Source organism: Pempheris klunzingeri, chromosome 14 (assembly GCF_042242105.1).
Source record: "Pempheris klunzingeri isolate RE-2024b chromosome 14, fPemKlu1.hap1, whole genome shotgun sequence".
In the NCBI taxonomy this organism is placed as follows: Eukaryota; Metazoa; Chordata; class Actinopteri; order Acropomatiformes; family Pempheridae; genus Pempheris; species Pempheris klunzingeri.
In genome coordinates, this window is record NC_092025.1 from 16,622,000 (window position 1) to 16,644,183 (window position 22,184).

General features: G+C 39.4%; 1 protein-coding gene across 3 annotated transcripts in view; it reads left to right on the top strand.

The window, feature by feature from the left end:
- The window catches only part of LOC139213285 (glucocorticoid receptor-like), a 57,693-nt gene that overhangs the window by 24,260 nt on the left and 11,249 nt on the right, over nt 1-22,184 (top strand). For 2 of the 3 annotated variants that reach the window (XM_070843945.1, XM_070843946.1), the window contains exons 3-5: nt 13,533-13,702; nt 15,221-15,247; nt 20,251-20,367. In XM_070843945.1, the coding sequence (XP_070700046.1) occupies nt 13,533-13,702; nt 15,221-15,247; nt 20,251-20,367 (314 nt within the window). The remainder of the gene's footprint in view (nt 1-13,532; nt 13,703-15,220; nt 15,248-20,250; nt 20,368-22,184) is intronic. The other variant, XM_070843947.1, reaches the window with a different exon arrangement.

A 22,184-nucleotide genomic window follows, 5' to 3' on the forward strand; every position in this document is an offset into this window, starting at 1 on the left:
GTACAATTTAGTTTACAATGATAGGAGCAGGGCCAACTGAATAACCTCTCCATAGCTCTTATCAAGCTCTTTATCACCCCCTGCTCTTTTTTGTATGAGTCAATGAGTTCACCTGAGTGAAAGCTAACATCTGGAGGATCCTTTCCTCCCTCAGGCAGGGCCAAAGATCAGCGCTGAGGCTCATATTCTATTGGCCTTCTCATAGGAAGCTGAAATATTAGAGAAGGAAGGCAGTGGCCATGCGATTTTGCCCGATACGACCTCTGTCTATATCTGAATTCTGATTTACGTTGTTCTTTTTCCTCATCTCCTCGTCTTGCTTGTCTCTGTTTCCTGAAGGTTGTAACAGCGGGTGCTGTTTATGAAATCTTGAGTTGTGAAATCTTGGAAAAAATTTGTGCAATCTAGCCCCCCCCCTCCCCCCCATTTTTTAAAATCTAATCTTATCCTAGTAAGCGTGCTTTCTTTTCACACTTTACCCCGTCTCCGTCTTTTTTTTTTTTTAAACTCATATCTCCCTTTACTTTTTCTCTTCTCCTTTCATTGAATTGCTCTGATCACACCACACCCCTATTACCTTGAATGATTTCACCTGAGGGAGGAATGGATAAGAGGCTTCAGAAAGAGATATTTAGCGCACTTCGTTAGGTTAATGATTGGCCTTTTGCATGTCTGTGTGCATATGTGGGTGTGTCCTCTGTGTGTGTGTGTGTGTGTGTGTGTGTGTGTGTGTGTGTGTGTGAACAAGGGAGAGAGGGCAACCTTATGTGCATTAAAACTAGGATAGCCAAATAAAAGCAGTGTTGTGCCCTTATGGACTCTGGGTAGAAGTCTGTTTTGGCTGTTTGATGTGACCTGCAGAAATATGGCAGGAAACCAAAGTTGCACTAGTAGCGGCTGCAGGCCACTTAAAACATATAAAAAGTTATATTTTTGCAAGAATATTATGAGATCGTTATTTTTCATTAGGCTATTGGATGCGTGTGTTTTTTTTTTTTTTTAGATTTGACCACATTACATATTATATATAAGACCTGTACAAGACCATTGATTTTCACTCAGGTTTCATTCAGGTCAAGAAAACCTCATTTGGGCCTTGCTTCATATTCACAGGCATTTTGAGAGCCGTTCCAAACAAACATTGCCTCAGTTTTCTCATAACTTATAAATATTTAACTGAGCTTGATTGTAATGAACCAGACTTTATGCCTTGGGCTGAAGTGGAATCAAAATATACGCACATGCATCAATTTGCATGACTTTTAGCCCAGGACAAGTTATATTCTAAGATTTTAAGACTTGAACAACCATGTGGGTGTGTTTTTTGTTTGTTGCTTTTTAGACCTGAATTTATCGTTTTTTTAAACTACGCTTCTCTGTTTCATTAGTGGTTTTATTTCTACCGACAGGAAGCTTTGCCTGCAGGCTGGTTGAGCTGTGCAGCCTTTTTTTTTTGGCCAATCTGGCCTATATTACTGTCAGCTATAAATAAGTCTTACAGCTGAGATGACAAAGAAAAAATAAATCACGATTAGTCATGAAGTTGCAGAGTTGCCTGAAGGAAGGTAAACTCTGAAATGATTGTGTCAGTTTCCAAGTTGTGACTGTTAACATATGTTGATTTTATATTAATATTACGTAATAAAGACAGAGAATGACAGCAAATTTTGGGGTATGATCCTCGATCAGTCACAAAAAAATGGTGTATTACCAATATAACTTATAAAATTGTGTGACAACTTGGTATAACATTACATACTGTATTCAATTTAAAATGGAAAATCTAGTAGTTTCTACGCATACATTTGTTTCTTGGACTTCATGCTCCAGTGCTGATGTCTCATCACCAGTATTTTTGAAAAGGCTGAATGCTGCCAAAGTTATGATTTTGGGGTTAATTGATAAGCTCCCGACTATCTCATGTCTTCAGTGTTTGCTTGCAAATTGCATCATTGCACCTGTATCAAAGGAACCATTTGTGATGCTCGGAGGAAATAACATAAATAGTTCAATTAATTCAATTAAAATTTTGCCAAATTTAGCTTAATTTAGCTTGTTTTGATGCCTTTTGCTGAAGGCCTGAGTCACAGTATAGTGCCGCACAGTGCACCATTATTGCCTTTATTGGATGATTTGGAAAGAAGCCCTGGCCCCTTGTTCATTTTGTTTTTGTCCATGTTTATGCACAAATCGTACATGGACTTCAAACTTCATAGCTCATTAGAAAACATCATTTGATTGTGAAGCAAAATGTTAGAAAAGCCGAGCTCCAGTGTACAGTATGTAGTCTGCTATGAGCTTTATTTGGTAACAGCGCAGCTGCTCACATGAGCTAGCAAGCCAACTATGCACTGTATACTGTAAGAGACTATACTGTTTATAAATATAGTAAGCCAGCACTTGAGAGTTGGCTGCAAAAACAGAATTGTATTCCCATGCTAAGCTATGTTAACCAATTAACCAATCATTTTCCAATTTACAGATGCACTGAATGGATCATTTAGTGCAGAGCTGTTTATCAATCTGCACTTTCAACTACATTTCCATGCAAACTTTGAAAAGAAGGAAAGTACATTAACATGTTACATACTGTCCTTGAAACTCCTGGCTGTGCTTTGATGTTCTCAGATGATACAACTGTCCTACATCAGTCTTACGTGATGATGTACCTTTTCCTCTACTCTGCCACCAGGAAGGAATTAATCTACATGTGATCAAGAGTTCCAGGTTATGTATCACAACAGTATAGGGATTGGGGATGTCTATACTGCGTTTTGATTGTAGTTGAGTCCTGGTTCTGACTCCATATTATTTAATTGCTAAAAGAAACCAAAATATTATAAAGGCAAAAAAAAAAAAAAAAAGGCATTTTGTGGTGCTTTTTGCTTAAAAGCTAAACTAATGAAAATGTCAATGTACATTTCATGTACAAAGTCTCTAGCTTGGCATGCAACCATTAACTGCCTCTGGCCAGTTTCACTGCATATGATGCTGCATTCTCATCCCATGCTGCAGTAGTGCGCTGTCATCTTAGCCAGACTTCCTTGTGACAGGAAACGTGTTCTGGAAAGTGATGACATTTGACAGTAGCAGTTCAAAGCTTGGATACACTTGGAAGCACTGCCCACTGGTCCACCAAGATACGCGTGAGCTTATACACGCATTATCAGCTGCACAGAATAGAAAAAACACACTTGAAAAGTATGTTCCTTAACAAAGCTCGGGTTCTTATAAGTTTGGAACCTGTCCCAACTCAGGCCTGGTTCTCGATCGTCACCAACCCTGTACAGTACCCTGAGCAACCACGCTTTTCCTGCCTGTGTCCTGCACTCTCATTGCTTTCTCGCTGTCTGTCAGCAGCATCTTCAACTTCATTAATTTTTCTGCAGACAGAGGTGGTGGGTGTATGTAAATTTAACCCTCCATCAGTCAGCCAAAGCCGTCACCGCTTTCCTCTGCTAATGCCGCAGCTGCTGTGAACATTTTCACTGCATTCCTGCCTACTAGGTCTATCTGCCTGCCTGTATGCATGACCTGTTTTCCACCATCACTCAGCCTGTTGGCAGCGCAGACCACAGGACTGACTACAGTAGGGTTAGGCAGAGAGAATCATCTCTTAACAGCAAACTCTCTGGTCTTCAAATTTCCTCACTGCAAATTTGCTCAGTCAGTGTTTTAATGAAAAAAATAAAGATTGTAAAGATAATCACCAAAAGGCTGTAGGCCATAGGCTTGTCCACACACTGACCCCAATGAAAATCTCAGGAATGCAACAGCATTAACGCACATAATCTCAGGAGGGATACAGTACAAAGGAAAAACATCAGTTTTAAAGCTACCACACTTTGGTTGAGGCCAACGCCAGTTCTTTTCAGTGGTTGCTAGCGGGCAGCCATGTAATGCCAATTCGATAAAAGGAGTCATTGATGTCTGTTCGCTTGATGCAAGTGGCCAGTAACGTAAGCTAGCTGTCGTCTTTTTCGCCACGGCCTCACACACACACAAACACTTATTTTCGTAAGCTGCATCAGGCCAGACCTCAGGGTGATACTGGGTGCACATATCGAGTTTCAGTTTCTCCTGTATTTTGTGTATATGTGCGGGCTGACGTTCAACACTTTGTCAACCTCGGCCCTCATTCTCTGCAGTGTTGTATGTTTAAAACTTTATGTGTATTATTCCCACAAATGTAGGCCAAAGACTGAGATAGGTTGTCGATTATATTTTCTTCTCACTACACCACAGCTTTTTTCTTTATTTAGCCTTGATGACGGATATCCAAGTATTTCTGAATAGTCATTTCCATTGATGTATTGACTTCTTTCATGTCAATCTCTTGCTTTTTGTAAATAAAAATGTACATCATATAGTTGAACTGTAGCACAAATTGAATTCTTAAAATGAATGTGTTGAATGTATGATTGAAATGAATGTATTTTTTGGAGACAGTGTTATTTCTTATTTTTTGAGTATTATTGTAACAGATTGAAATCTTTCTCCAGAAGGATGTTTAGAGTTACATTGAGGCAGTTGTCCTTTTGAATACTGCTATGACAGCGTTATGACATTAGTGATATTTATGGAAATAAGTTATGAATTGATGAGAGAAGACAGTGGTGCTTTCTGTCAATTTGCTGTTGGGATTTAGAAAGAGGAAGAGACAGAGTGGGTGAAACAGGGAGAGAGGACTTTCTTGGTGGTAATTTCTAAGGGGGCAAAGCATTAAGGTGCTAAATGAAAGCTAATTTCATAAGGCCACCAGGGGAAATGGGTGTTGTGTGCCCTCAGGCCCTGGCCATCCATCTGATTTAAGATACACAATGTGTCAGCGGCAAATCGAATCTGCAGGGAGCAATTGAAGGTTCCCCTCACACACGCTCACACACACACACACACACAAACGCAGGCTTTTTTTACAGCAGTGTTACAATCATCCTCCCCACCCACTGTGGCTTTGCAGCTGGAAGAGTCCCTCCTCCACCAATCTATAAACCCAATATATTCAGCTTGCTATCATAGAAAACTAAAAAAAAGTATTCACATTTGAGTCGTTTGAACCAGAGTAGTTTTGGCATGGTTATGTAGAAAATTATTCTATTTATTTGATTATCAAACTAGTTAATGGTGATAAGCTGTTATCAGCTTATTTGATTTATCATTTCAGTTCTAGTTGCAGTGTAACGTTTTGTAGCAAATCAGTCATTACTTTTCTTTAAATTACATTCAGAGTTAATCTAAACCTCAGAAAATCTACTTTCTTCCAACAATCCTTTTTCAGTGTAGCTTTTATCGCATTAAAAAAAAAGCACCTACAACCATCTATCTACCACAATTTTGTGGTATTTTGATGAGAGAAATGCTTCGTATGAATCACACATAAAAGCTTGAAATAACTACATAATCTGTATACACTTTGAGAAATACAGTAGGGGCTTGTTGTCTAAAATACACAGAGTGGATCTTCTAGATCTTGTTAAACTTCATGCTAAACATGCTCCTATGATGCTTGTTGCACAGCAATCATATAGAATTAAACAGAGATAAACTTGAAAGATTGTGCAATTGCCCCTTATTCTGCTCCCTGTGGTCCACACCATGTGGCCCAATTTCCTGTAAAGCTCCACATTCCAATACAGCATAGCTACGCTCCAGGGATTTAACATGTGACCTCATCTAGCCTAAACCATACCCCTCTCAGAGAGGAACAGTAGAAATTGTGTCTTCCTCCCACGTAGCTGCTTTTAGCTGCTCTCTTCTGTTCAGAACGTGATCTTGTGCATCAAAGTTGTAGGAAGACGCCTCACTGTCTGTCCCGTTAACACACTTTGCAGTTGATTGTCTCTTTACTCTCATCTGTTCGTTTCTGGGTTGATCTGCTCTGCCTACACACACTCTGGTATTTGGCTCTCTTTATGTAACTGAAGCTGTGTGAAGCGACGAGCCTCCTGCTGGTGTGGGCTGGGTGATGCTATATGTCTGAAATCAATATCACAGTAATGATTTTTATATAAAGCACTCAAGCAAACTCACTTATTAAATAAGCACATTGATGTCGGTCATATTAAACAGCAAGATAACATTAGGTGTGATGTCGACCAGTCCTCAAATACTACAAATTGTGCTTCATAACCTCGTTTTATCAGTTTTGTGTTACACTCCCCTTGTTATCATCTCTTTTGACAACATCATTGTGTATCATAATACCCGCAATAATCACAATATCCCCTCATCATCATAACAGGACTCCGCTAAAAGAAAATAAACACAGATATTGAATTATTGTGCAGCCCTGAGGCCACAGGTTTTAAGCTTAGTTTTTTCTTCCTTGTTATGTTCCAGAAAGGGGCACACATTGAAACCCCGGAGCAGTATGTACATCTCTGATGTTTATTTACATGCTGGGTTATTCTACGGCATAACAGCAAATATAGATGAGCATTTAGCAGGCGATTACACCGAAAAGCATCGCTACTCAGCCACACATTTCCAGCTTAATTCACAATGTTTTTCTTTGTGAGCACACCCAACGCGCCGACATATTAGTTGTACTCAAAGGAGCAAAACTGTGTTCAGGCCTGATGAAAAGAAGGCGGCAGAGCTGACGGCGGCAACTGATCTGAATTCAAAGTTCCCTCCTAGTTCAGTTCAAGTCACAGTGGGATTTACTGTTAATGCAACATCACGTGGCTGCCTTGCTAATGATTCCTGCACGTGTGTGTGTGTGTGTGTGAAAGAGAGAGAAAGATGTGAAAAACATAACAGTGGGATGACACAAAGATCAACTGTCACTCCATCCTTGAGAGGAAGTCAAAGTGCTTGGCTGCAATAGAAGCTTGTTTTTCCCCATGTTGTCTTTCACTTCCCTCGCGCCCTGACTCACATCAATCACTCTGACCTCTGACCTCGCTCATCACACAGCGGCTCAAAGCGACCTGGCAGACAATCCGCTACTCGGGATGAAAGGGTTCCTTTATATTAGAATAGTTTGGATTATAAGACTCAATTTCCATCAGATTGCTGAACGTGTCAGGGCAGCCTTGGGTGAAATTTATGTCCAAGTCACACGATTTCTTGATTCGTCCACCCACCCCGTCCTCCTCACCAACAGGTTTTGCATCTCTTTAACAACTTAACACTTTGTTTCACTTTTCTGCCTCTCAGATGCAGCCCTGATAAATTAGTCAGTTAAATGTAAATGTAGAATTAGAACAAACTGCAAGTACTGTAATTTTGCTTCTTTTTTTTTTAGGTGGGGGTAAAAAAAAAAAAAAAAGAATGATAAAGAATAGGCAGAGGGAGGGTATGAAATGATGATTAATGTGACAGCACTGTGTAGGAGACACTCAGATGTGAGGAGGGGTGGGTGGGTGAGTTGAGTTTAGTGGGAGAAAAAAGAGAGAAGAAAAGAGGGAGCCATCACACAATCACATGATGATTTCTGAAACAAGGGTAGCTTTATAACTGTGCTCCTCTCTAGCAACCAAAGGCTCCGCTCAGTAATTCAAAGACCAAATCAACACACACATGCACACGCACAAATGCAAGCTTCCTATTAGTTACACACACAGAAAACACACACATACGCTGTGTGTGCTTGTCTCCGGGTAGGTGAGTTGGATAATCCCATGACTCGCCTGACCTCCTCCATACTTCCTGCCAGTGGTGACACTCGATTGGCTGAGAGGCTGAGGACGGGAAGGGGGAGGGGGAGTGGGGGGGGGGCGTCTGCCCCAGCAGCAGTAATACGAATATTATATAACCTTGGCAGATGAGGCAGGGTGAGGGGAAGAGGAAGGAGGAAGAGGGGAATGAGTAACAAGAGAGGATGAGAGCGAGAGTCGGTGAGAGAGACGGATGTGATGGAGAAAGAGGAAGTGAGAGTAAGGGAATGGCAGGAAGGGAAGCGTACAGTAAAACAGTGAAATTACACAATGAAGATGAAATCGTCAGAACAGATTTTTTTTTTTTAAGTAATGGGTTGTCTACAAAGAACTACCGAGTCATTATGTTGCATTTACTTTGTATTTTTATTTAAAAATAAAACAGACTTAAAAAACGGATTTTGTATATCTGAGTACAGTCCTTTAGGCATGGGATGGCATTGTTTCACATGCCTGTTAGCACAGATATATGGATTAATTGAATAATGATAATAATAATAATACTAACAAAAAACACTGTGCTTCACCAACATCCTGTGTATTGTCCTGGGACCTCACCAAGCTCACTTGTATACAAAAAGACAATCAAATGTGCTTCGAAGGATTCTGTTTGCTGGACTGCCGCAATGTTTAGTTAGCAGATCGTTTTTTTTTCATGTATTATGTATAAGATAGAGAAGAGGTAACTCTTATGAACAATTGCTATAATTACATCAGCAGATCTTTTCTGATAACCTGCATGTTCTAAATCTAAATCTAAAATCTAAAACCAAACTTAAATCAACACTGTTTTATTATAAATCTGAGAAAGTGAGTCACTTGTATTTAAAATGATTTTGTGTGTGTCTGTGTGTGTGTGTGGGGGGGGGTTCAGCACTAAAACAATCTTGGACATGGTCCAGCCTGCATATTTGCAGGTTTAAGCATGAGGACTTGTTGCTCTTCATGTTTGCATGTTTGAGCTTGTGGACTTGTTGCTGTGACAACAGCTCTAGATTAATTTTAAACCAGCTTCAAAGAACCAGAAAGTCCAGACTCGTGTCAAATCATCAACGTACTAATCTGGATAACTCAGTTATTCACGTACAAAGAACAGGGCTTAGCTGTGATCACCAGTAATATTGTGTTTAGCCTTTTGAATGCAGATTATGCATAAGTCCCCAATAATGGTTGGCCTTTCAGAGAACCCACTCACTACCAGAGAGTCCGCAGAGCATGGAGGACATTTATTATGTGCCATGGTTGTCATGAAAAAAACGGAAATGCATATTTAGCAGAAAGTACATGGATAGAATAGAAACAGCAACTGTGTTTGTGAGCAAAAGAGTACAATTATTTGATTGGTATCCGATGGTTTTAGTCACTGTTCACATAGACATTTGGGAGATTAGTTTGTCAGAGGGAGCAGCTGAAAGACTTTTGACTCAACAGTGACGTAATATATCAGTAAAAGCAAGCTAGAAACCACACCAGTGCATACATACCATAACGTGTTAGGCTAAGCATCATCGCTGTGAATGCTCTACATCTCTCTGCTGATGGAAACCGCTTCTCTTTCCCACCGCCCATCTCATTCTTTCTGCTCCCACACATTAGTCTAAAAAAGCTTTGATGTTAATGGAAAAACCATCCTCATTGATTCCCACTGTAGTCACTGGTATATGATTCCCCAGTGGCACAGTGGGTCAGCCCAGTTCAGTTCTCCCACCATAGTTGCTACAGGAACTTTGTTTGCTGTGGACTGTAATTAGTGCTGATCTGTATTTTCCTCTGCCTCATCATCCAATGTTATGTCATTAACAACATAACACATTTATAATTTATAGAGCTGCACTGGCTTGGTTTTATTCCGATGTAGATTAAATTAAACAGTTGGCATGTTCATGTGATTATTTGAAAATCATAATCTTTGTTATTGGATTATACTTATCAACAATGGAATAAAATAAACAACGGACACATTGTTTAATTCCAAACTGAGTCATTGGGGAGGGAAGTCGAAATTGATTTCCACTTGTACATTGTACGCTCTCTATAAATATTCTGTTTCTGTAGAGATAGATGATTGTGCACCTTTTACAAAATCCTGCTGGATCATACTGTCTGTTGCAGCAGGATTTAATTTAGTTTATTGTTTTTGGTCTTTAGCCTTGTTGCCAGAGCCTTCCAATATTTCAGCGCAGCCTCTCAGTACTAACACATATTGTTAGCATGTAAGAAAGAGATATTTGTAGGTAGAAAAAAAAATAGTGAGGGGAGTGATTGGCAACATGCCTCAAAGTGTAAACACCGTCCAGCCTGCTCAGATTTTTGTTGCTTTTACCTTTTTAAGACCCTGGTGCTTGGCCGGTACAAGCAGTTAAGTGCAACCTGTTTTTATTGCGTTTTTTTTGTATGTTCTGCTCAAGTCCTTCCTGAAATTCAGTTCAATTAAATTCAATCGTTTTATTGTCATATGTACAGATAAAAAACAAGTTTCAACGCACAATGAAATTCTTGCGTTGCCCTTTTCGCCCTCAATGCTGCGTCAGGATTTTAAAAAACAGATTAATAGATTAACAGAAAAAGAAAGGAGATAAATAAACAGCAGCTATACAGAAAAAACTATATATAGTTCAAGTGGTATATACAATTAAAGTAATAATTGCGCACGGATATGTATATTGCACAGAGAACTTGTATATGTGTGCGAGGGGTGCCTCTGTGGTTTTGGGGGGTTATGGTGGGGACAGAGGTAGAGGATTACATCTGTTGATGAGTCTGATGGCTTTGTTGGAATATCACACTTCCATTTTCTGCATACGTTTACCAGATTTTCACCGTGTGCACTGTTCCATTTGTTTATGCTCTGTTCTTCTTTATCAGTACTTTTTGCTCTGTGTAGACGTGTGTGTGTGTGTGTGTGTGTGTGTGTGTGTGTGTGTGTCTGTGCTTGTATGTGTGTCTGTGCTTGTGTGTAAGTGAGCAAGTACACATGTTTATTGCGCTCTGTGTCCAGTATGCAGGCGTTCCTAATGAGGCTTGAGTCTGCGCTGCATGGCTCAGAGCCTCACTTGTTGGCTCAGTGATGGGAGGAGCATGTGTGTTAGAGCAGGAGTAGGGCCGTTATGAATGTTTAATTCAAACACCACCCTGTGGTCATTTTACATTACCAGCTTTTACTAACTTTTTTTTTTAGCTCTCTAATCCACTTTAAAATACTGATAATGGTAATCAAACAAAAAAAGAAAATATAATAAAATATTCAACATAAAAGACTGTAGATCAAGTCTTAAAACTGATAAAAACAATTGACCTGACAAATGTCAAATTGTTAAAGCAATGCACATACAGTGTAAATGCCTACACTTGCTTCCCTTGGTTGGTTGGTGTCATGTAATCTCCCGCTTCACTGGCGGCCTTTTTTCCGGTGGTTGAGCAATCCTGAGAGAGCCATCACAGGTCAAGCAACCCCCGATAATTACTGTTCACAGCATCCTTATTCGAATCCAGCCGTAGCTGCTTTAACTTGACAAGTAATGAGAGAACCAGAAAGATGAGCACATAGCAGAATACCATAGTGCTCATAAAGGGGTTGAAAGAGTACCGTTTCTATAAATACCCAAGTAGTGCCAGACTGACAATCCAAAATTAAGACTAGTACATATTAGAAAGCATCTGCCAAAATTTGCAGAGTGCTAGTGTAGCAGATCAAGTCTAACCATAGTGTGCACAGGTTCTGTGGGTTGGGCTGAATTAGTTCATTTCAGTGTCACACAGTGTGATACCATGGAAAATCCTACAATCATTATGGGAAATCTTATTATTAACACCGTCTTGCATTACGCAGTCTGTGATGTAGACAGTCTATAGTGTGTACAGGATCAATTGCACAGCAAGGCAAAAATGACTGTTGGGTACCTATTTTGGTCTGTATGTAGGATCAGATTATCATATTTAGGCCAGTTTTGTTTGTAGATTACTGTACCTCTGAAAATAAAAAAACGGTTACCCAGATGTGGGTTTCAGAATGAGCCATGCATAGTCGTTGAGGTGTTAGTCATCCAGCCTTTTAGGTCTGTGGTTGAGTTACGCATTTTTTGTTTGAATAACCCTTTTGGTGTATTTTTCAGCACACATATATTTGAGTTCTCACAGCGAATCGTCTTTTAATTGTTTGTTAGTTCATCATTTACTCCAAATGCTGCAATGACAGTTAAAAACCTTTATGATTTCATTTTTGAGCGCAAATGGGGAAGATCTCTCTACATTCATGCATTTTTGCATCTCTGAAAGCACACATTTTGTACAGAAAATGCCACCACTGTGAGGGTCCTCCATACTCTGGCTCCCTGCTCTCCCTTCCCCCTCTGTTTATACCATCTGCAAAACAGTGTGATTATACATTTTTCTGATGACAGCCAAAAGTAAAGCTGGCATGGCTCTCTGAATCCGGCTGCTATCCGAAACTGTCTGCATGTGTTGGAAATGATCTTGGCTAGTTCAGTGTTAAGCTATGGCTGAACTTTTTAGCTGGATGTCTTCCAAGATCTGCCACCTCTACTCTCCCGTTGGTCGTAGTCCAATTTGCAGAAGCAAGTGTCGTCTTTCCAATGACCATGAGGCAGCAGCCACTGCGAATTTAGGTCATGCTTGTTTGGGGAGACAGGCATGGGTGGCTTGTGGTCCATGAGAGAGATATCAACAAGTTTTATTGTTTACTCTCTCCGCTCCTGTCTTGCAAACATGGCTCTGTAGCTTGAAAGTCACAGAAAAATACTTAGAGCGTTAGCTGAATACCGATACAGCATCGGGGCTAAGGTATCTATAGTCCTGAATGTTAAGTCATTATCTAACTTAGCAAGCCAACTCTGTTACATAACGCCCATATACATTCCAACTGGTGTGCTGCCAAAACAAACAAGGGAGAAAAGATTTAAGCCCTTCTAATGCGGTCAAATTCTTGTCGTGGATTACGCAGCAGTGTCAGTCTAACAGTAGTCTGGAGTCTGTTTGGCCGCAACATGCCCCTCAAACCTGACATATTCTCAGTGCACATGCTGGCACTTTGCCTGCAATACATCTGACAAATTGGTGGTTAGTTTAGCTTCACACTGCAATTCGTGTGTCTCAGTTACTTGAAGTGTAATTATAGTCAGCCGAGGGTGACGACAACTGTGCATATGCGCGTTTTTTTAAACGAGCACGTCGCAACAAAATTGCAGGCTTTGAGTGAGATTTAGAGTCACTGCGCTGTGGAGCTGTTGCCAGTGATAAGCCTCATTAGGTTATTTACTTACGCATTAAGCGTTAATGAAAAAGCAATCAGTGGACTCATCCAAATCAACAAATCATCAGCTATGTCACATTTAAGTCAGAGAGCTTCATCTGAGGACAGCTTCCCAGTCACATACTGAAGTTTAAAGCTTTCCGTCATTGTGCTTTATTACAGGAAATACTGTTTAATGAATATATGTTGTGTTGTTCCACTTCCCTCCGGGATATTTTTGTTTGGCATGTTTACTGTACAATAGAATTACAGTTTTACCATACTATACAACACCACTTTTGTTCTGAACATTCAAGCCCTCGTCCACGTCTCCTTTTCAGCCATTTCCATAGGAAAAGCCTCCTTTGATCAGAGAAACAGCAGCAGCACAATCAAAATGTTTACCTGTTTTCAGTTAATTTCCCTTAGCTGACAAGGATTTGTCCACAGGGTTTTCATGTCTCTTAGCAACAGTACAGCATACTGTCTACACCCATAACCAGCCCTCTGCAGCTTACCATTAACTTATCACTAAAAGCTTTACATTTACACGCAGCTCTCCCATCTTAACATGTTGTTCTGTCTTCTCTCTCTCTCTCTCTCTCTCTCTGTATGCATTTCAGCTCGTCACCCAGAGCAGGGGAGACCAGCAGTCCTGCAGTGCCGGGCCAATCCAAGCCGAGCGGACAGACACATAAGATCTGTTTGGTGTGTTCAGACGAGGCCTCGGGGTGCCACTACGGGGTCGTAACTTGCGGCAGCTGCAAGGTGTTTTTCAAAAGGGCTGTTGAAGGTTGGTCGAAACGCACCTCCCTACCTGCATCCACTCATTCAATTGCTAATTTTCTCACTCAGACATGACGTGCTACTTGTCAGCACCCAAAACACACTTTAGATTTGAATGATGGTATTTACACAAAGAAGCTTTGTGAGGAAAAAAGTTTGAGAACAAGTATGTAAACTTAATGGTTTACATAGCAATGGTTAGCATCTATTATCTTTGTACATTTTGTCCCAGGGATTCCCAGTGGTTTGAGTTACATAAGATCAGCTCTTGAAGTAGTTTAGTTCAGATTCTAAGGTGGTAGAAAATGTAATTAATGCTCAAAATTCTAGGTCTGAGTGGAAAAACTCTTGTTGAGTGTTAGTAAGCACACGCCTTGTGGGTTTTAGTTGTAGTCCTGGCCTTACATTTCACTGTCTCCTCTTCTCTTGCCTTTCCTGTTTGTCCTGTACCAAAGCAGAGACGACTTAACTTTGATTGACAGCAAAAAATGTCAGAGGAAATATTACCACCGTAATACCCTTCCAATTCACATACCAGTGCCTTATATAGGTAATGGTATAACAATGAGCTTGTAAGATAACCATTCTCCCGGTTTGCTTCACCAACTTTTGGCACAGTATACAGGTCTTGTCTCAGTCAAGCAGTGTGGGCATTAATTGCCTTGAAAAAGTCATGAGATGGGAGGGGCAGGAATGCACCTGACAAACAAAAAGTAATTTTTCTTAAAGGCTTTCTGCCTTGCATTACATCTCCCTCTGCATCTCTCTGCTTCTGTTTCATTTCCTGTCTGTCTGAAGCTGTCTCTACCGATGTGTAATTAGTTTGAAAAGGCTTTGTGAGGGGTATGTTGCTGTTAATTGACTGTTGCATTCACCAACAATGGATAGGTTATGCCTAAGAGAACAGTAAATATACCACTATCATTGACCAAACTCTGGTACTAAATGCACAGAAATGACCCACATTAATATCTTTTTTTCAAGTCCCAGTTAGCCGACCGACAGTTTTGTTCTTTTCTTTCCTTCTCTTGCTGTGTTCAGTTTCCTCTCTAGCTGCAAGGGAAGTAATACAGTTGTGACCAAACTTACTGTAAGGAAATCATTACTCTAAATGTAAGGTGATGTACTGGACATAGATTGATAGGACTAAAACATGGCTGATTGCCGACAGTGGAAACTTTGAAGACGTTTCTTAGTCTCCTGCATACAATCAAACATGTATTTGAGACTATTATTCCTTTAGTAAGTAACAGTAATATAGATAAATTAGAAAATCATACACATGACCACTTAATTTTAGCTGGACAATCTGCCACAGTTAATATGTTGAGTTGTATGATTGTTGACTGTCATTTAGGATATCAGCTTTTCATTATGTGGTGCTGGTGTAAATGCCAAGCGCTCAAACTGAAGTGTAACTTTTACTTTGAAAAGAGCTGCCAACAGTAGCACTGAGAAAGTTATATCTGTTATTTTTGTTTTTCTCCCCCCTCTCCATTCTCCGGTTGTTGTCTCTATGGTGAAGGATGGAGAGCACGACAAAACACAGATGGTAAATAAATGCATTTTTAATAATAATAATAATTATAATTTTGATGATGATGATGATGATAATGATGATGATAATGGTAATACTATCACCTCTGATTTGCCCATGTGCCTGTATTCCTTCAGCACTCAAATATGACCAATATGAGACACATGCACAGCCTCCTCTGCCAACTATCTGTTAATGCATGCAAATGTTCTGATTTGGTAATTCAAGTCAGTAGAAAACTGTCTTTGAGTGATTTTGTGCTCTTCAATTTCTGCTTGGAATGCTCCACCTCATCATCCTCAGTGGTGGTAGATCAAATAATTGCCATCACACCCAGTCTCTATTTAGGCCGATTATTTTGCACTTATTATTGACCACATTAACCTCTGGAGATCTAATGTCAGAAATCATCTCTAAACTTTTTTTTTTTTTTTTTTTTACCTTGTACTGTTCATGTGTTTTATTTATTCTGTCTGTTTCTCCATTTCTACTGATAACTGTATTTAGGTCCTGCCCGGGTTTCTGCTCCTAAAAACATCCTGCTTGACTGATTGTCGACTGATATCAGTATAACATGACTTAAAATTGCAGTCTACACTAACATAATGTCACTTCCCCATCCCCATCTTTACATTTAAATTTCTTGACTAATTTACTATTTTTTTTAACTGAAACATTGAACAACTTACAACAGTAAGGTGTTGAAACTGTGATTTTATAATATAAATCATTTAAGATAAATGTCTAAAATTGTAAATCCGTTATGTTTTTTGTGAATTCTGCATAGCAGAAAAGACGTAGTTGAGGAAAAGTGCTGATTGTTTGCAATGATGGAAAAAAAAAATGATTTAATGGGTTGTTAGTCCTTGAATTACATCCCAAAGGACTAGAAACAGACTGGACATTTTTATTTTAGTTTATTACTTACATGTTTAAGGGAATTAGAAATATAAGGGATTTTCACTTATTATTTATTCTATTGTAATTTAATTATTTTGGTGAATAATTGAGCAAAAATATCAAACTTGCAGATCATAGCTTCACAAATAGTAGGAGTAGCTTCCTTTTTAATTGTCAGATGGTCAGATTAAGTAACTAAATAAAGTAAGTAGATATTACAGAGTTGAAAGAAACTGATCAGGTTCAAACTGTGGTCCTCCTGGCTGTGAGTTGACAGAGCTAACCACTGACCCACTGAGCAAACAGTCATTAGTTGCAGCTCTGTTAGCTACAAACCCAGCCAGAGGCTTCACCAAGCCGTGCTGCCAGGCCCTTGTTAGCAGATCAGGGCAGGATAAGGGAGAGAGGATATCAGTGGGATTCAGCTGGCACTTTTGACACCACAGATGGCTGTTTACGCCATTGTTTGCACTGACTTCCTGTGATATCAGTGATGGCTGCAACTGGCAGCCCCCAGGCTGCTATCTTGTCATCACACCAGCAACCCCGCAGATTAATTTCTAGTCTATGTGGAATATGATTATTAGGTGATTTTTTTATTATGTGATTTTTTACAAATGTCTAGAGAGAGAGAGAATAATGGCCACTAATTTGGCCAATGTTAATAATTTAGATATCAACATAATTATTATAGATTTCTGAATTGGATATCAAATAATTACACACACTGCTTTGTAACAGTTACAGTTGTACATACTATGAACTTTAGATGAGCTTAAGCCTTACTTTAGTTTTACATCATGTTAAAATACAGTACATATACGGACACCGCTTCACTCCATTTTGATGACAGAGTTTCTTTAGCAACAAATGTTGCTGCTCTTCTTTGCTTGTGCTCATTGTACGTGCATTTAGGCTGCTGTATTAGGCTCAGTGTTCACTTTTTCAGAGGGAAAAATGATATAACACACCGATTCTTTTTCAAAGGTTAGCTACTTTTATTAAGTCTGCATCACATTCTCATCCAGGAAAAGATGATGGTCAGAAATCATAGTTTTCATTGGCAAAATGAACCCTAATGCTTGCCAACTGTTAAGAATGACAGTGAATGTTAAAATGCACAGCCAGCCGCCATGTAATGAGTTGGTTTGATTATTGCACTGTTTGGTCACACAATAGAAGAAGAATCACAAGACACTTTAATGGAACTTTATCTGTAGACACAGTAGCTGAACTCAGCATTCAAAACTGGCTTGTCAAGGAGGTTCAAGGCTTTCCTGAATACAAAGGTGCTTCTTATTTTTTTTATTGGGGTTAACATTTTAATACATAGTGCTAAATTCTGCCAAATATGTCTGTACGCCTCTAGGTTATTAAGATACAGGAAAAAAAGACTACATAGTGCACAGTGTTTTTTTGTCTATCATATGATGCCAGCTGTATTATTGAATGCCCTTTAGTTCAAAAGCTGCATCAATCTCATGATATTTCAAAGATGAGTATCAATGCTTATGGCATTTTTTTCAAGGCACTGTTGACTTTGTATAAGGTCTTGCCTCTGCCAATGATGGTTTTGCAGGCATGCTGAAACTCCTCAGTGTGTCTGTACAACACATGAAGGGTTGCTGGAGAAGGACGGTGGTAGGGCAAGCGAAATATTCATTGTATCGTCCAAGATGATGATCACTGGCTTTAATAACAATATAGTGAATAGTTTCAAGAACATGAAAAGACTGCATGTTACATGGTGCCCATCTGCTTATTTATCATATCTTCTGATTCTGCCATTTGTCACTGTGTAATAGCTGTGTTGTCCGCTCTGTAATGAAGTGACTAATGAGGAGGCCTTTCCCCTAACCTCCAGTAATTGGTTAGGGGGGGTATGCTATAATTTGGTCATCCAGTCATCCAGAAGGGCCATATGCTCTTCAATAAGACGTACTTTTGAACTCAACATTTTCGGTGGTAGAATGAATCTCCGAGAGGAGCGGACGAAGTTGAAAGTTGTTCAAAAGGTGGTTTCTCTGTCAGACCACAATGTAAGTCAGTTTTTTAGGCACTTAATTGTAAAATAATACATTAATACACTGCGAGACAAGAATACTGTATCTGTGGACGGTTTGATGTAAAAGGCAGCTCCAACTGAGTTTGCTGTGCAAGTAAAATCATGTTTCATTTACATGATTTCTTAGAAAATGATACCTTCCAGTTCCTGTTAACAGTTACCAGCATCTGAAAGATGTGGCCAAAACCAATGAGAACATTTTCACTGACAGATAAAGTCTAGTGATGAGTTATTCTAAATCACTGCCTACGTCTGTTTTCCACAGTACATGATCGCAACGGCAGATGCAAAGTTCTTTGTTAGGTTAGTGACTCATTGAGCACATTAGAGGTGATTCTAGTTAATCATGACAGTTGCATTTCATAGAATGACTGTCAAAGTGAATGCTTGGGATGATGGCATGATGTTATGGGACATCCTCTTATTAATTTTGTTCATTAGATTGATTTTGTCTCAGTCTGAACTCAAGGATGAGTTGATGCTGGAAAAATAAGATTCATGTGACTCTCCTCAGGCTCTGCCACACAAGTAATGTAGGCATTAAAAGCAAGATACTTTTGCACCCTGACCCAGTGCATGACTGTAAGATATACTGTTTCAGCCCCAAGGGGGCACTGCCACAGGCCTTATAAATTACATTGAAATTAAGAAAGATATACTTTGTGATATTATTTGTATTTAATATTGATTTAAAAATACTCATAAATCCCTCCTCGGGAATCTCGCCCCTTCACTACAAATGGAATGGATGTCTTTTGGTCCAACTGACTCATCGGGAGGCAAATTTAAATCCGGTGACAGCATACGTACTGATATCAGTAGAGAGATGACAAAGATGAAGAGAAAGTACCAAAGTGATTCCCAGAAATGCCACAATGAAAATATAACGGCAACATTTAATAATAGGTCATGAAGATTGTAAAGGGACTACTCATAGCTTCACATTGGTGGAGGTTAGTTGGTTTACAAAAGAAAGACAGAACTAAATAAATAAAAGTTATCTGCATAAACTGAACTAAATAGATACAAATAAATTGTGGTTAAATTTGTGGTGATTCTGAAAGGATAAAAAGGTTAATCTTTTTTTTTTTTTTGTTTCGACAGCATTGTTACTCATTAGCACACCAAATCTGCAAACTAAAAATAGTCTCCAGCAAATACACTATTTACTCTTGTTTTAGTGATGTTTGCTAAGATCTACAGGTATTACTTCTACTAACTAAGAAATTACTCAGCATTTATTTTTTTTAACTAAAATGAAAATGAAATCATACATTTGTGACCCATTTTTAGAAATGTATGTATTCTGTAGGAACCAATGGGCTTTGGGCTGAGAACCTCCGACATGGGAGGGAAGTCGGACTGTACAGTATTGACAGACACATTGTTGGTTTTAGTTTTCATCATGTTTGTTTCAACTAACAGAAATAGAGTATCACCAGCTTCATCCTTTAACATCCCAAACTATTAATGCCATAGTCCAGTCTGTTTCCCATGAATAGCGTTGCTTACAGATCACTGACAATCATTTCTCCTAAAAATGTTTGATGGTGCTGACACATAATTTCCCTTGCCTCCGGTCAAATATCTATCTGCGGGTCTCTGCTGCGTCTTTTTCAAACTAAAACAATCTAATCACAGCCTCACTTCTGGTTTACTTTCCCACGTCATAATCCTGTAAGGCATTCATACTCGGGTAGCAAAAGAGCTATTATGAGAAAAGGGACGCATTAAACATCTGCAAACAAATGTGGGCCATTTAGACTCTGGCACATGGGCCACAATATGAATGTGGACCGTGTGGGCCATGTCAGATTGCTGGGCTGAAAGGGCTCTGTACGGGGGTCATGGATGTGTTCCAAGTTCAGACTTGAGGAAGTGAAGCTGTCAACACCAGAGGGATGCTGCAGGCTTGTCAGGCTCACTTTAGAATCACCAGGTGGTTAGAGTGGTTATAATACATACTGCTGAAGCTAATCCTTCTTAAACCTTCTTAGTTAGCTAATATGTCTCCTTTTCCCCCCTCTTCTTCTTCCCCCTCTCCTCTGTGCAGGCCAGCACAACTACCTGTGTGCAGGGAGAAATGACTGCATCATCGATAAGATCCGAAGGAAGAACTGTCCAGCCTGCCGCTTTAGGAAATGTCTTCAAGCCGGAATGAACTTGGAAGGTAAATAATCTGTGGCCATGCTTCGATAAAAAAATATTTCAACATGGTATCGAACTCTGCTTAAAACATGCATGGGTTCACTAGTCACTCAAAATCATATTTGATTGGATGTATTTATGTATAGACCACCAAATGCTGTCATCAAAAGTATAGTAACATTTTACAATTTTAGCTCTTCTGACATATATCTGGCATATATTAAAGGATACCAGAACAGTTAACACTCACACACAGGGGTTACACCATCTTTAATTTACTGTTTCTTTAAGTAGCAGTCTTAAAATCCCCCCTTTATTGAGCGTCATGTCGTTGGCCCTGTGACACAACCACCCACTCTTTCCACCACGACCTCTCATGGTGAGATCATGAGGTCTCAAAATCTCATGAGAAATATACTAACTGTAATAATGAAACTTTGCATTTTAGTTATTTTTTATTGTAGCATTTCAACTATTAGAAAACAGAAAAGGGATCTATAAAAGGCAACAGCTGTATTTTTGGATGGCAGAAGATACAATTACAAGACCATAACACATGCCAGTATATCATATCATCATATGTATTTCACTTTCACAATTTCCCCTTTATAAACCCTGCCTGTTCTGTACTCTGAAGGCCTTATTTTTTTGTTTCCTGCTAATAGGTTTTTGTTGGTGAGAAAAATTGGAAAAGGCAGTGGATTTTATTTTATTTTTATTTTTTTAGCACTATTCAAACATGATATGTCGGTATGGGATCCTGACAGTCTACAAAATGTACCATCTCAATGTCAAACCAGTCAAATGCATCAAATTATAGCAATTAGAAAAAACAGCTTGCATATAACATTAAATATGGACTAGCTCATTACCATTGCTTACAAGACACAGGCTCAAATTAGCATGGATGATTACAGCAGTCCTGTGTGGCATACATTCACACTACACACATCACTGAAACATATGGCGTCTTATATCCTCTTCTTTTGCTTACTATATTTTCTCTCCTCTAAAAAGGTCTCTCTGCCCCTTTTAACTTTTGTCTGCTCCCATCTCCTACCTCTAACGCAATAATTCTCTGCCCATAGAGTAATAATAAACGAACAATATTCCTGAGACCTGTGGTTTTCACTTTTGGTTAAAAAAAGAGAGCGACAGAGATGACAACAGATCTACAGGTGACTTTTTAAAAAGCCATTTTATCCTTTGGAAAGCCTTTTTTTAATTTGTGATTTTGAGGATTTTAAGATCTGTGGATGTGAGAAAGTCAAAATAAGTCCTGAAAAGATATTGAAAGTGAATTAACTGCCTGTAGTCTAGCCCAATGACGACACTCAGCAATGGGCTAGAGCTCTGTGAAAAATGTGTCCTCTAGAGGAAAGCCTTGCTTGTGTGCACAGATATTGCACAAACATATAGCAAAATCTTTGAAATCAATAGCTTTCGTAAAAGGATCTTGAAAGTCACAGAAAAGCCTTGAATTTTATGTACAAGTCACCCTGAACATTTTGTTCCAAACAAGTGTTAGAAAGGCTGCAGTGTGGATCGGCTCTGTGTGTGTGTGTGTGTGTGTGTGTGCGCACGCGCCATTGTCTGTGAACGCGCTGTTCTGTATGCGTGTGCTGGCATGCCAGGCAGAATGAAAGAGCACCACCTACTCACACAAATTGATCAATGCATAGTCCACTTTCAAGTCCCAAGTCCACAGCTTTGGATCACTGGGTGATCTTTCACCTGGTTCAGCTTCCAGGGGTAAATGTTCAGGACACAGAGCAACAAGTAAGCTGTGAGGTTTAGGAGGATGGACACAGGAAGCAACAGGTGAAGTCTTTAAGTGGT